The 14,750-nt window shown below is 60.4% G+C and overlaps 1 protein-coding gene across 1 annotated transcript in view; it reads right to left on the bottom strand.

Annotated features, from left to right (window-relative positions):
• The window catches only part of DLG4 (discs large MAGUK scaffold protein 4), a 41,505-nt gene that overhangs the window by 11,745 nt on the left and 15,010 nt on the right, over positions 1–14,750 (bottom strand). The window contains exons 3-11 of the mRNA XM_043503613.1: positions 9,544–9,597; positions 8,467–8,517; positions 8,077–8,201; positions 6,375–6,544; positions 5,478–5,614; positions 4,678–4,822; positions 4,345–4,483; positions 941–1,097; positions 622–724 (exon numbers count right to left, since the gene is read on the bottom strand). Of these exons, the coding sequence (XP_043359548.1) occupies positions 622–724; positions 941–1,097; positions 4,345–4,483; positions 4,678–4,822; positions 5,478–5,614; positions 6,375–6,544; positions 8,077–8,201; positions 8,467–8,517; positions 9,544–9,597 (1,081 nt within the window). The remainder of the gene's footprint in view (positions 1–621; positions 725–940; positions 1,098–4,344; positions 4,484–4,677; positions 4,823–5,477; positions 5,615–6,374; positions 6,545–8,076; positions 8,202–8,466; positions 8,518–9,543; positions 9,598–14,750) is intronic.

The following is a 14,750-nucleotide window of genomic DNA, read 5'->3' as shown; positions in this document are numbered from 1 at the left end:
CCGCCCTCCCTCCCCGTCCCGCCGTCCATCCGTCCGCCTCCATCCCCGTCCCGCCGTCCGTCCGTCCGTCCGCCCTCCATCCCCGTCCCGCCGTCCGTCCGTCCGTCCGCCCTCCATCCCCGTCCCGCCGTCCGTCCGTCCGTCCGCCCTCCATCCCCGCCCCGCCGTCCGTCCGTCCGCCTCCATCCCCGGCCCGCCGTCCGTCCGTCCGCCCTCCATCCCCGGCCCGCCGTCCGTCCGTCCGCCCGCCTCCATCCCCGTCCCGCCGTCCGTCCGCCCGCCTCCATCCCTGTCCCGCCGTCCGTACCGTCCGCCCGCCCTCCATCCCCGTCCCGCCGTCCGTCCGTCCGCCCGCCCTCCATCCCTGTCCCGCCATCCCTCCGTCCATCCACCCAGCCTCCAGCCTCCATCCCCATCCCTCCGTCCGTCCATCCGCCCAGCCAGTCGCCATCCAACACCCCACCCATCCCTTCACCCGGCCGGCCAAACCCTGGGCATCCCTCTATCCTTCCAACCCCATCCGCCTGCCCACCGAGCCCGAGACCCGCCCGCCCACCCAGCCCATGTCCCTCCCTCCATGATGCCACCCAGAGGTGGGCCCCGCCCCGAGCTGACCCTCACCGTCTGGTTTATACTGAGCGATGATCGTCACTGTCTGGCCAGCGTTTTTCAGTGCAATGGCAGCCTGCTCATGGGTTGCGTTCCTGAGATCCACCCCGTTCACCTGCGGGGAGAGGGACGCCACATCAGGGGGGCAGGGAATGGGGTATGGGGTCTGTCCCCTCTCGCGGGCGCTGGCTCGCATCCGGCCCCAGGGCAGGGGACTGGCTGGCTCAGGGGGCCTGGGAATGGGGCCTGGGGCCGGTCCCTTCTAGGGGGCGCCGGCTCCCGTTTGGCCCCGGGGGGGGGGACTGGCTGGTTCTGGGTGGCGGGTTCTTACCGAGAGGATCTGGTCCCCTTTCCGCAGCTCCCCACTCAGGTCCGCCGGCCCCCCAGCCAGGATGAAGGAGATGAAGATCCCTTCGCCATCCTCGCCCCCAACAATGTTGAATCCCAGGCCAGTCGAGCCGCGGTGGATGATGATCCGGCGGGGTTCCCTGCGGGAGGGCGGGGGGTAGAGAGGTCAAGAACCCCACAGGGCGGGGGGGACAGTCACCGACGGAGTCCCGCAACACCCCACCACCCAGACTGCACAGCGGGGAAGGCAGAGCACCCAGAGGGGGGCGAGGTCTGACTGTCATGACACGTGTTGGTTACAGGGGGTGGCTGTACGTCTCGTGGGCGATGGTAGCTTACGTGTGCGGCTTTACGTCGCTGCACCTGTGTGTGTGTGTGTGTGTGTTCGCCTCGTGCACCTGTATGTCACTTCCACAGCATGTAGGTACTGGTACTTTCACAAGCGCCTGTGTGTACCCCTCCTGTCCGCCTGTATGTGTACTCCTGAACCAGTGCAGCTGTACTTCATCATGAGGCTGGAAGAGTTGCATGGACCGGCCGCACGCCTGTATCTCATCTGGGCGCTTGTAGCTTCTGCATGCACCTGTGACAGGATGTGGTCACTCACACGTTGACCCGCACCCCTATTTGAACGCCTGTACATCATGTGGGCCCCCGAACTTTACATGGTACCATGTAGGTCACGTGTCTGGCTGTGTGTTACATGTGTACCTGTACGTTTCAGATGCGGCTGTATAGTCTGTAAAAACCTACACAGCGTATGAGCGCTGGTACCTGACCGAGTTGCCTGTTCGTTATGTGGCTGCGTGTACGTCACAAATGTATCTGTGTGTTATGTGGATGCCTGAATGTCACATGGCTGCCTGTCTATTATTTGTGCGCCTCTGTGTTCTGTATACAGCTGTACGTAACCTGTGCGCCTGTATGTTACGGTGGGTGGCTGTACATTAGCTGTGCACCTGTATGTTACAGTGGATGGTTGTAGGTAACCTGTGCGCCTGTATGTTACGGTGGGTGGCTGTACATTAGCTGTGCGCCTGTATGTTACGGTGGGTGGTTGTAGGTAACCTGTGCGCCTGTATGTTACGGTGGGTGGCTGTACATTAGCTGTGCGCCTGTATGTTACGGTGGGTGGCTGTACGTAACCTGTGCGCCTGTATGTTACGGTGGGTGGTTGTAGGTAACCTGTGCGCCTGTATGTTACGGTGGGTGGCTGTACATTAGCTGTGCACCTGTATGTTACGGTGGGTGGCTGTATGTAACCTGTGCGCCTGTATGTTACGGTGGGTGGCTGTAGGTAACCTGTGTGCCTGTATGTTACGGTGGGTGGCTGTACATTAGCTGTGAGCCTGTATGTTACGGTGGGTGGCTGTAGGTAACCTGTGTGCCTGTATGTTACGGTGGCTGGCTGTAGGTAACCTGTGCGCCTGTATGTTACGGTGGGTGGCTGTACATTAGCTGTGCGCCTGTATGTTACGGTGGGTGGCTGTAGGTAACCTGTGCGCCTGTATGTTACGGTGGGTGGCTGTACGTAACCTGTGCGCCTGTATGTTACGGTGGGTGGCTGTACATTAGCTGTGTGCCTGTATGTTACGGTGGGTGGCTGTACGTAACCTGTGCGCCTGTATGTTACGGTGGGTGGCTGTAGGTAACCTGTGCACCTGTATGTTATGGTGGGTGGCTGTAGGTAACCTGTGCGCCTGTATGTTACGGTGGGTGGCTGTACATTAGCTGTGCGCCTGTATGTTACGGTGGGTGGCTGTACGTAACCTGTGCGCCTGTATGTTACGGTGGGTGGTTGTAGGTAACCTGTGCGCCTGTATGTTACGGTGGGTGGCTGTACATTAGCTGTGCACCTGTATGTTACGGTGGGTGGCTGTATGTAACCTGTGCGCCTGTATGTTACGGTGGGTGGCTGTAGGTAACCTGTGTGCCTGTATGTTACGGTGGGTGGCTGTACATTAGCTGTGAGCCTGTATGTTACGGTGGGTGGCTGTAGGTAACCTGTGTGCCTGTATGTTACGGTGGGTGGCTGTAGGTAACCTGTGCGCCTGTATGTTACGGTGGGTGGCTGTACATTAGCTGTGCGCCTGTATGTTACGGTGGGTGGCTGTAGGTAACCTGTGCGCCTGTATGTTACGGTGGGTGGCTGTACGTAACCTGTGCGCCTGTATGTTACGGTGGGTGGCTGTACATTAGCTGTGTGCCTGTATGTTACGGTGGGTGGCTGTACGTAACCTGTGCGCCTGTATGTTACGGTGGGTGGCTGTAGGTAACCTGTGCACCTGTATGTTATGGTGGGTGGCTGTAGGTAACCTGTGCGCCTGTATGTTACGGTGGGTGGCTGTACATTAGCTGTGCGCCTGTATGTTACGGTGGGTGGCTGTAGGTAACCTGTGTGCCTGTATGTTACGGTGGGTGGCTGTAGGTAACCTGTGTGCCTGTATGTTACGGTGGGTGGCTGTACATTAGCTGTGCACCCGTATGTTACGGTGGGTGGCTGTATGTAACCTGTATACCTGTATGTTATGGTGGGTGGCTGTAGGTAACCTGTGTGCCTGTATGTTACGGTGGGTGGCTGTACATTAGCTGTGCCCCTGTATGTTACGGTGGGTGGCTGTAGGTAACCTGTGCGCCTGTATGTTACGGTGGGTGGCTGTAGGTAACCTGTGCGCCTGTATGTTACGGTGGGTGGCTGTAGGTAACCTGTGCGCCTGTATGTTACGGTGGGTGGCTGTAGTAACCTGTGTGCCTGTATGTTACGGTGGGTGGCTGTACATTAGTTGTGCGCCTGTATGTTACGGTGGGTGGCTGTAGGTAACCTGTGCGCCTGTATGTTATGGTGGGTGGCTGAACATTAGCTGTGCGCCTGTATGTTATGGTTAGTGGCTGTACGTTAGCTGTGCGTCTGTATGTCATGGTGCACAGTTGTAGATTGCGTGTGCGCCTGTATATTACAGTGCATGGCTGTATGTAACCTGTGCACCTGTATGTCACGGTGTGTGGATGTACAGTACCTGTGCACTTGTATGTCAGGGTGTGTGGTCTTACATTACCTGTGTGCCTCTACATTATGGTGCATGGTTGTCCATTGCTTATGCACCTCTATATTGTACATGCGGCTGTGTGTTACATGTGCGCCTGTATGTCAGCTGTGCACCTGTCCGTCTCCTGCACCCAGTCACCTACACTTCAGCTGGACTAACTGTGTGCACCCCTGGCAGACGAATGCCATTAAGAGGCCACAAAGGGAGTGATCTTTGTGCACCCCAAACCATGCCCCCATCCTCTCAGGGCAGCAGGAGCCAGTCGCCTCCCTCCCTCGGCACCCAGACGCACTAGGGGGCAGCCATCAGGACCCAGGGGAGGGGCAGGTGCTTTGCTCACCTGGGTATGTCCTCTTCCCCCATCATCTCCTTGGGGATGGGGGAGTAGCGCCGGGGGGAGGTGGGGGTCATGGCTTGTGGATAGTCAGTGCCCAGGTAACTCTGGTGGCTGATTTCGTTGTCCAGGTGCTGGGAGTACGCTGTAGCGGGGAGAGAAAGGCGCAGCGTTACTGGCTGAGATGCGGCCACCTCTGGGTTGGGGCGGCCGTTCATGCAGGGATCCCGCCCCGCTCCCTGCCCCACAGCGCCCCCTGGGGCCGGCCCTGCCTGCCAGGGGAGAGTGCCCCCGGCTGAGACCCCCGCCCCGCTCCCTGCAGCCCCGGGCAGTTCTCACAGGTGGTGATGTCGGGCGGGGCGTAGGAGTCGTTGAGGTACATGTTGGTGGGTTTCGCCACCTTCAGGTAGACGACGTCGTACGTGTTCTTGAGGGCAGCCACCGCGTCCTCGTGCATCACGTCCTCCAGGCTGACGTTGTTCACCTGGAGTGGGGGGGGGGCACGGGTTCAGACCTATGGGCTCATCTGCCCTTCCTCTCCCAGCTCAGACCCATGGGGCCCATCTACTCTTCGCAATATCCAGCGGCAGGGAGTCCTGCAGAAAAATTCTGTCCTGGGGATGCCCCCACCCAGCTCGGCACCCCACAGGTAAGCCCCTCCCACTCAGCTTCCCCCCCGACGTAGGCTCCGCCCTCTCAAATAAGCCCCACCCCTCAAGTAGGCCCCTCCCCAACTCTCTCCATTCTACTAAGCCCCTCCCACTCAGCTTTCTCCTCTCAGCTAAGCCCCTCCCACTCAGCTTCCCCGCCTGATGTAGGCTCCTCCCTCTCAACTAAGCCCCTCCCCAACTCTCTCCACTCAGCTAAGCCCCTCCCACTCAGCTTCCTCCTCTCAGTTAAGCCCCTCCCACTCAGCTTTCCCCGACATAGGCTCCTCCCTCTCAACTAAGCCCCTCCCCTCAATTAGGCCCCTCCCTCAACTCACTCCACTCCACTAAGCCCCTCCCACTCAGCTTCCCCCTCACTTAAGCTCCTCCCCCTCAACTAAACCCCTCCCACCCTCCGCTCCCTCCACTCAGGCTCCTTCCTGCCCACCCCAGGGCTCAGTTAACCCCTGCCTGGCTCGGGGGACGACTCACTGCAAGGATCTTGTCCCCAATCTGGAGGCGCCCGTCCTTGTGGGCGGCCCCCCCCTCGATGATCTTGGTGACATAGATGCTGTTGTCCCCAGGGATGTGCTGGTTGCCGACGCCCCCCGCGATGCTGAACCCCAAACCTGAGCAGGGAGGGGGAGAGAGATTCAGAGGGGGAGATTTTCGGGGGGTGGCAGGTAGAACTGGGGAGAGTCAGAGAGAAGGGGATGGGGGGAGATCCCGGGGAGGGGTCTTTGGGGCTGATCTTTGAGGGGGGGTCCCCTCTGGGGAGCTTGGGTGATGATGGGGTTCGGGGGATCACGGGAAAGAAAGGGGAGACCTCTGCCCTAGGGAGGGGAATCCTGGAGGGGGGGATCTCCAAGGACGGAGAAGAAAGTGGTGGGGGGCTATCAGGGGGAGCATGTATGCAGGGGCTAGTGGTGGTGGGGAGGGGATTCCAGGGGGACCCCGGCTTTGGGACATGCTGAGTCCAAGGGGCTCTCTCCAGGATGGAGGTTATCTGGTGGGGGGGCACGTCTTTCAGTGGGGGGGGGGACCAAGGGTTTATTGAGGGGTTCTCTTCAGGGGTTCCTTAGTGGGGGAACCAGGGGTGGACAATGGAGACCCTGGCTCTAGGGGGAGTCTGGGGTGTTCTCTCAGGAGGCCCCAGTGGACGGAAGCAGGAGAGGGGCTGGTGGGGTAGGGAGTGTATGTGACCCCCAAGTTATCGGGATCTCTCCAAGGGAAGATGGGGGTGCATAGGGACATCCCCAGCCATAGGGGGGTCTCTCAGAGGGAGGATCTTTCCAAGGAGCTTTGGGGGCTGTCCGGGGTATCCCAAGCCATGGGAGGGGATTCAGGGGGGCTGTCCAAGGGGTTCTCCGGCCACAGGGCGTCTCTGACCTTTGGGCCCCTTGATGAGCTTCACTTCCATGACCTTCTCGGCCAGGGCCTTGCGCCGCATGACGTAGAGACGCACGATGGAGCCGGCTTCCTTCAGCGCCTCCACCGCCGTGCTGTGCGTCACCTCTCGCACGTCCACGTCATTCACAAACAGGATGCTGTCGTTCACCCTGGTGCAGGGACACGGTCGGGGGGAGATCAGGGGGTTTCACGGGGGCCGGGGTAAGCATGGCGTGAAGTGGGGCCCAGATGCCCTGGGGCAATTGCGAGTGGGTGCCGTGAGCAAGCATGCGACACACGTGCTGCAAGTGATGGTGCGATGAGTGCACCAAGAGTGAGCGTGCAATGAGTGATGGTGCAATGGGGGAGATATGAGTGACCGGGCAAGGAGCCCTTGGGCAGGTGTGCCATGAGGAATTAGGGAATGACTGTGCAAGGAGTGACAGCATGGCAAGCATTTGTAAGCCTCTGCAATGAGTGGTTGTGCAATGAGTGTGCAATTACCAACTGGGCAATGAAAGATTGTGCAACAAATGATTGTGTGCATCTGCAAGAGTGATTGTGCAAGGAACAACTAGGAGAGACTGCAATGAGCAGTTGTGCAAGAACCAATTGTACAAGGAATGAGCAGGAGAGTATACAGGGAGCAGTTGTGCAAAGAGTGATTGTTAGCATGTGCCATGAGGGATTGTGTGATGAGGAATTGTGCAAAAAGGGATTGTGATCACAGGCAATGAGTGTAGAGTGAGCAATTGTGTAGTGAGTGATTGTGAACATCTCTAATGAGTGATTGTGCAACTGTGAGTGTGTGCCATTAGCAACTGTGTAATAAGTGTGTAATGGGTGCTGGTGCAGAGAACAATTGTGCAATGAACAATTGTGCAACCAGCAATTGTGAGTACTTGCCACGAGTGATGCGGTAATCAGTGTGCAATGAGCAATTCTGCAATGGGAGAGTGTGAGCACATGCCGCCAATGAGTGTGCAACAAGTGGTTGTGCAGTGAGCAGTTGTGAGCATTTACAATGAGCAATTGTGCACTGAGAAATTGTGAGCATGTGCCACAAGTGATTGTGCACATGCAATGAGTTCGGAAGGTGTGCAACAAACAGTTGTGAGCAGGTGCCATGAGCACTTGTGCAAGGAGCAATTCTGAGCATGTGCAAAGAGTGAGGGATGAGTGATTGTGCAATGACTGACTGTGACAGTTTGCAATAACCACGAGTGATTGTATAATGAGTTTGCAATGAGCAAGGGTGCAATGACAGTGTGCAATGTGCAATTGTACCCCAAGCAACTGTGAGCACACAAGTGCAATGAGCAACTGTGAACATGCAATGAGTAATGGTGCAAACGTTTAGCCAACCGGTTCGCATGTGTGCAAGCAGTGATTGTGAAAATAATTGTGCACGTGTACCACCAGCCATTCGGAGCCCGAGGCAACGGGGTCGTGCAAGAGGTGGTCGGTGCACATTCAATAAGCCACCGCGGGTTTGTGCAAGTGGTGGGCCCGCCCAGTGAAACATCGTGTGGAGAAGTGTGCACAGCCACACAATCGCTGAGGGCACACTCACTCGCTGCACAGGCTCATGTGCTGGCAACCTTACACACCCCGCGGACATGCTCACACTCGCTTCCACACTCGCTCATAGCCCTCCCCACTCCCCAGCCCCTTCTCTGTCCCCCACTCCCCCCGCGGGTACCTGAGGCGGCCGTCCTGAGCCGCTGCTCCCCCAGGGATGATTTTGGTGATGAAGATGCTGGGGTCGTCCCCAATGTGGGGGTTGTCCGTGCCCCCGGCAATGCTGAACCCCAACCCGGAGTTACCCTGGAGGAGACACCCCCAAAGCCTGTCAGTCGTGCTCCAGGGGCTGCGGGTCGGGAGTGAGGGGCACTGGCAGAGCTGTGGGGGCTGCGGGTCGGGAGTGAGGGGCACTGGCAGGGCTGGGGGGGCATGGCTGGGCTAGCAGGGGCTGCGGGTCGGGAGTGAGGGGCACTGGCAGAGCTGGGGGAGGGGGCGCGAGGCGTCTGTCTCTGGGGTGCTTTACGCCCCAATTCACCCCCAAGAAGGAAACGGGAACGCGGAGTCTCACCCGTTCTAACGTGATTTCTTCGTACTCCATCTCCCCCTCCGTCCCGTTCACCTAGACAGAAAGGGGGGGGACGCGTGAGAATTGGGCCCCCGCACGGCAGAACAAAGGACAAAGAACGAAAGGTTGAATTAATAGAAAGAAAAGAACCAAGGAACTCAAGAAAGAAAGACAAGAAGAGCCACGAGATCTATTTGCCTGCATCATACAAGAACCCCCCATCTCCCCTCCAGTTCCCCGGGGGCATCTTCCACCCCCCACCTGGGAAACAGGGTAAGAACTACAGGGAGGCCTCTCTATTGAACAGAAGCAGCCAGAGGTGAGTTGGGGGGGAAGGTTTGGGGGCTGGGGGGAGTCTGGGGGGAGGGGAAGATTTGGAGGGGAGTTTGGGGGAGTTCAGGGTGGGTTGGGGGAGATTAAGGGGGTCAGAGATGAATTTGGGGGAAGGTTTGGGAGTTCAGATCAGTGGTGAGTTTGGGGGGGAAGGTTGGGGGAGGGGAATATTCGGAGGGGATTTTGGGGGGAGGTCAGGGTGGGTTGGGGGATATTTGGGGGTCAGAGATGAGTCTGGGGGGAAGGTTCGGGGATTCAGGTTTGGGGGGAAGGTTGGGGGAAGGGGGAGTTTGGGGAAAAAGTTATGAGCTGGGGGAGTTTGGGGGAGGGAAAGATTGGGGGAGAGTTTAGGGTGGATTGGGGGGATATGGGGGAAGGTTTGCAGCAGTCAGATTGGGGTGAGTTTAGGGGCAAAATTGAGGGCTGGGGGAGTTTGGGGAGATGGGAAGTTTTGGAGGGAAATTTTGGGGGGAGATCAGTGTGGGTTGGGGAGATTTGGGGGGTCAGAGATGAGTTTTGGAGGGAAGGTTTGGGGAGTCACAGCAGGGAGAGTTTGGGGACAAGGTTTGGGGGGTCAAATCAGGGAAGAGTTGGGGGAAGGTTTGGGGGACTGGGGGAGTTTGGGGGAGGGAAAGATTTGGGGGGGAGTTTCGGGTTATCAGTGATCAATGTGCATCTAGGAGGAAGCTGCACCGGTCCAGAAACTAGGGCCCCCCCATCCCCCCCGCCCCCCACTTGGCTACTCACATACGCCGGCCCCTCCAGGGTGTCCGTATTCACGATGACCGGCGGAGAATTCGCCTGCAGGAGAGAAGGAGACAAAAACAGGAGACCCCAGCGTGAGGCTGGGGGCATCTCAGAAGCTTCCCCGTGGTGCCACCGGCCCCCCGAGATACCAGATACCCCCCCGGGGCTGAGACACCCCCAGACCAGAGCCAAGTATCCCACCCAACCTGCTTGGCCTTGGGTTCCCAGCAAGCCCGCAGCTCCGGTCCCCCCAGAACGAGACCTGGGAGAGACCTGGGGACGTTTGGGGTGGAAGATCCCCCCAACTTTATGCTGCACCCCAGAAGTAGCCGCTCTCCAGCCGGGCTGGGGTCGGGGCCATGACAGCCAGAGGTGCACCTTGAGCTGTCTAACCGAGCCCCGAAAGTGACCCACCCCCGCAAATATTCAACCCATCAAGCTCCAGAATGTGAGCTTGTGAAATGTCACACCCCAAATAATACAGCAACCTCAAGAGCTCCTCAGGTTTTGTCCCCCCAAAGAGTGAGGGAACCCCCCCAAAATAAACACCAAATCAGCACCCCTCAAAATTAATGGGACCCCCCCCACGAATATCCCCCCTGGCAAAAAATCAGCTATTCAGCTGAATCCCTCAAAACCATCACTCAAAACTGCCACCCCGACACACCAGGAGAACCCCCAAATTTCACGGCAGCCCCAAAGCGCCCCGTGAACCTCCAAACTCGACATCCGCGACCCTTCCCTCTAAAACCTCAGCGCCAATTTCGATCTCAGGGCTGGGCTAGCAAGGGCTGCGGGTCGGGAGCGGGGGGCACCGGCAGGGCGGGGGGGGGGGCAGGGCCGGGCTAGCAGGGGCTGCGGGTCGGGAGTGAGGGGCACCGGCAGGGCTGGGCTGGACTCCGTATAGGGGGAGGCCCCACCCCAGAGGTGGCTGCATCTTGGCCCAGGGATGGGGGAGGGGGCCATGGCCGCTCGTCCTTCCTTCGCTGGCTCCCTAGCGACCTTCCCAGCTTCTCCCGCCCCGTGGTCCGCCTCGGCAACGGTAACCATGGCGATGCCAGGGAACTGGGACCAAGTACAGCAGGGGGAGGGAGTTGTCGTGGCAACAAGGGGACCGCCACAGACCATGGAGCTCTAGGGCCGATGGTTGTGTCGGCTGATTAAAGAGGCCAATTAATCGGGGGCGGGGGTGGAATGGGGCCTGTCCCAGGTAGGGGGCGCCGGCTCCCATCCAGCCCCAGGGCTGGCTCAGGGGTCCTGGCTCCCAGCCCCCCCTGCTCTAACCCACCAGCCTCCCCTCCCAGAGCTGGGGAGAGAACCCAGGAGTCCTGGCTCCCAGCCCCCCTTGCTCTAACCCACCAGCCCCCCGCTCCCCTCCCAGAGCTGGGGACAGAACCCAGGAGTCCTGGCTCCCAGCCCCCCTTGCTCTAACCACCAGCCCTCACTCCCCTCCCAGAGCCAGGGAGAGAACCCAGGAGTCCTGGCTCCCAGCCCCCTAACCAGTAGGCCCCACTCCCCCCCACAGCTGAGGCTGCTCCCTGCATGGGGGGCTGCGTTTCAAAGCTCCAGCGGAGAAGAGGAGAGAAGGGACGTTTCAAATGTGCCTAACGGAGGTTTCATATTAATTATTCAGAGCCGCTAATGACTCCAGCAGAGCCCAGCAGAGCACATGGAAATATCCAGAGCGATAGGTCAGCACCACCCCAGAGGTGGCTGCGTCTGGGCACCGGGTGAGGGGTCCCCATGTCTCCAACCGCCCCGCCCGAGAGGTGGGCGCATCTTGGCACTGGGCGAGGGGTCCCCGTGTCACCAACCGCCCCGCCCGAGAGGTGGGAGCATCTCGGCGCCGGGCGAGGGGTCACCAGCTGCCCCGCCCCAGAGGTGGGCGCATCTCGGCGCCGGGTGAGGGGTCCCCGGGTCACCGGCCGCCCTGCCCCAGAGGTGGGCGCATCTCGGCGCTCGGCGAGGGGTCCCCAGCCGCCCCGCCCCAGAGGTGGGCGCATCTCGGCGCTGGGCGAGGGGTCCCCAGGTCACCGGCTGCCCCACCCCAGAGATGGGCGCATCTCGGCGCTGGGCGAGGGGTCCCCGTGTCACCCGCCACGTCTCGGCGCCTCGCCCTCCCTCCCCCACCACTTCCTGCGGCAAGGCACAATGCGTCAGCTAACTGGGACAGCTGGGGGGTCCCAATGGGCCAAGTATCTAGGGCTCGGGTGGGGGAGTTGCTGGTCTTGGATGAGAGACCACCGCCCACTGCCCCAGGGCGGTGCTAGGGGGCACTGGGGGGCAGGGAGTGGGGAGGAGGGCTCGGTAGGGGGGGCTCTCCCCTGGCAGGGGGGGCTAGCCCTAGGGTGCTACTAGGAGGCGCTGGGGGTTCGGCAGGGGGCGCTCTCCCCCAGCAGGTATGCCATGAACCCAGGCGTCCGGGTCCAGATCTCCCCAACAGCTGAGATGCCCCTGCCCCTCCGCTCCCCCCAAAACATCCTGCCCAGCCCTCCCCCCCCCCCCGCCTCACTGTTCAACACTTGACTTATTCAGCAGCCCCTCCCCCGCTCCCCCATTCATAGGCAGGGATGGTGAGGGGACATCCCCCGTGACGTCATGACTGAGGCCCCGCCCCTGCTCCATTCATTGCTCCCCTGCCCCCCCCAGCCCTGCCGGGGCCCCTCACTCCCGACCTGCAGCCCCCCAAAAATCCCACCCCTCCCCTGCCCCTCCAATTACCCCCCACCTTTCACTTCCCCACACCCCTGCTTCCCCTCACAGCCTACGCCAGCCCCCAACCTTCTCCCCCAACCCCCCCGCCTGTGCCCCTGACCCATCTTCCCCATCCCCCTTCATTCCCCCCCCGCCAGCTCCTCCTATCAGCCCCCCCAGATCCCTGCCCCCTCCAGCTCTCCCTCTTCCCTGCAGCCGGCACCCCCACCTCCCTCCCCTGCGTCCCCTCCCCTTTTTATCACCCCCAGTCCTCCCTCACCCCACTAGCCTGCCTCTCCTCCCCATCCCTCACTAGCCTCTCTCCCCCTCCCCTCCCCTCCCGCCAGCTTCCTCCCCCTTCCCTTCCCAGCTCCTCCCTCCCCCCACTATCCTCCTTCCCTCCCCCCTCCCGTCACTCATCCCCCCAGCTCTCTGCTCCCTCCCCCCCACATCCCCCCTGCCCCCACTATCCCCTTTCCCTCCCCCTCCCGTCACTCATCCCCCCAGCTCCCTGCTCCCTCCCCCACACATCCCCCCTCCCTCCACTGTCCCCCTTCCGTCACATATCACCCCCCGTCCCCCCTCCCCTCCCGCATCCCCCCAGCTCCCTGCTCCCCCCCCCACATCCCCCCTCCCTCCACTGTCCCCCTTCCCATCACACATCACCCCGCATCCCCCCAGCTCCCTGCCCCCTCCCCACCACATCCCCCTTCTCTCCCCCGTCCCGCATCCCCCCAGCTCCCTCCCCCTCGGTCCCCCCGCAGCCCCCCGGTACCGTGGCCGGGCCCCGCTGTCTCTGGGCCCGCCGGACGTTGTTCAGCAGGCGCCGACCCATCTTCTTGGCGTACCAGACCGACACGAACATGGCCCCGGTGCGGGGGGGGGAGACGGGATGGGCCCCCCCTTCCCTGCCCCCCCGCTGCAGCCCCCGCCCCCAAAGGAGGATGGGCAAAAGCCCGCGGGGGGAGGGGCTAATCTTGCCCCCCCGCGTGTCCCCCCCACTCCCCGGCCGGCTGCAGGGACCGCCCCCCCCGCCGATCCGCCACCGGCTTCTCCTTCGCCGGCTCCGAAGTGGGGGGGGGGGCGATTTTTTTTTATCCCTCCGCCCCCGGCGGCCCCTTCCCCCATCCCGCGCTGCAGCCGGAGGGGGGGGGGCCGGAGGGCGCCGCGGATCGCGCCGGGATCTTCCCTCTGCGCGACTGACGGACACACCAGCCTGCCGGAGGACTGGGGGGGGAGGCAGCTTCCCCCCCCCACCAAGGCCACCCCCAGCTAAGGGGGAATCACAGCCCGGGTGTTCCCCCCCCCCCAGCCCTGCCGGTGCCCCTCACTCCCGACCCTCAGCCCCTGCTAGCCAGCCCTGCCCCCCCAGCTCTGCCGGTGCCCCCCCACTCCCGTAGCCCGCCTCCCCCCCTTGCAATTTCAGGGATCTGGAGCTGGTTGCGGAGATGCAGCCACCTCTAGGGTGGGGCACAGCCCACAGCACCGCTGCCAGATTATTTGGGACAGGAAGGGAAAGCAGTTTCTGTCTCCCATTGACACTGCGTGGTGGGGGGGTTGTTTAGCCCGCCAGAATGGTCTGACCCAAGGGGGAATTTAGCCCGGACACCGGGGTCCTGACACCCTGCGCTCCTGGGGAAATTAATGAGAAACTTTAATGCATCTAACAGCTCAAGTCCTCAGAGCCATTGAAAACCAAGACTCTGGTGGGTTAGAGCAGGGGGGGCTGGGAGCCAGGACTCCTGGGTTCTCTCCCCGGCTTTGAGAGGGGAGTGGGGGCTGGTGGGTTAGAGCGGGGGGACTGGGATTCTAGTCCTCTATCTGTGCCTCAGTTTCCCCCTCTATAACACGGAAATGGAGTTCACTCTGTCTCCTGGCGGGGGCGGGGGAGGGGTGCCGGTGTCGTTACCAAATGCGGCCACGTGGTGGCGCCACAATCCTGCAAGTGGCGGCTTCCAGGACCGCAGCACCATTTTACAAAGCGCCTTAAAGGGAAAGGCCTCCTTTATCGGGGGGGGAGGGGGGCAGCTAGGGGAGGCTGGGAATTGCGAGGGGGGAGTAACCTGGGGGACAGAGATGAAGAAAGAGAGAATGAATGTGAAAGAAGGAAAGAAACCCAAGTGGGAATGAAGGAATGAAAGTAAAGAAATCATGGAAAGTGACAGAAAAAGAAAGAAAGAAAGAAAGAAAGAAAGAAAGAAAGAAACCAAAATGGGAATCAGAGTAGCAGCCGTGTTAGTCTGTATTCGCAAAAAGAAAAGGAGGACTTGTGGCACCTTAGAGACTTATGCTCTAATAAATTTGTTAGTCTCTAAGGTGCCACAAGTACTCCTTTTCTTTTTGCAAAATGGGAATGAAAGTAACGAAAGAAATAAAGAAAGAAAAAGAAAGAAAGAAACCAAAGTGGGAATGAAAGAAAAGAAATCATGGAAAGTGATAGAGAAAGAAAGAAACCAAAATGGGAATGAAAGTAAAGAAAGAGAGAAACCAAAGTGGGAATGAAAGTAAAGAAA

The sequence above is a fragment of the Dermochelys coriacea genome, chromosome 28 (assembly GCF_009764565.3).
Source record: "Dermochelys coriacea isolate rDerCor1 chromosome 28, rDerCor1.pri.v4, whole genome shotgun sequence".
Classification (NCBI taxonomy): domain Eukaryota; kingdom Metazoa; phylum Chordata; order Testudines; family Dermochelyidae; genus Dermochelys; species Dermochelys coriacea.
The sequence above is the reverse complement of the archived record's forward strand: the minus strand, read 5'-3'. Positions and strand labels throughout refer to the sequence as shown.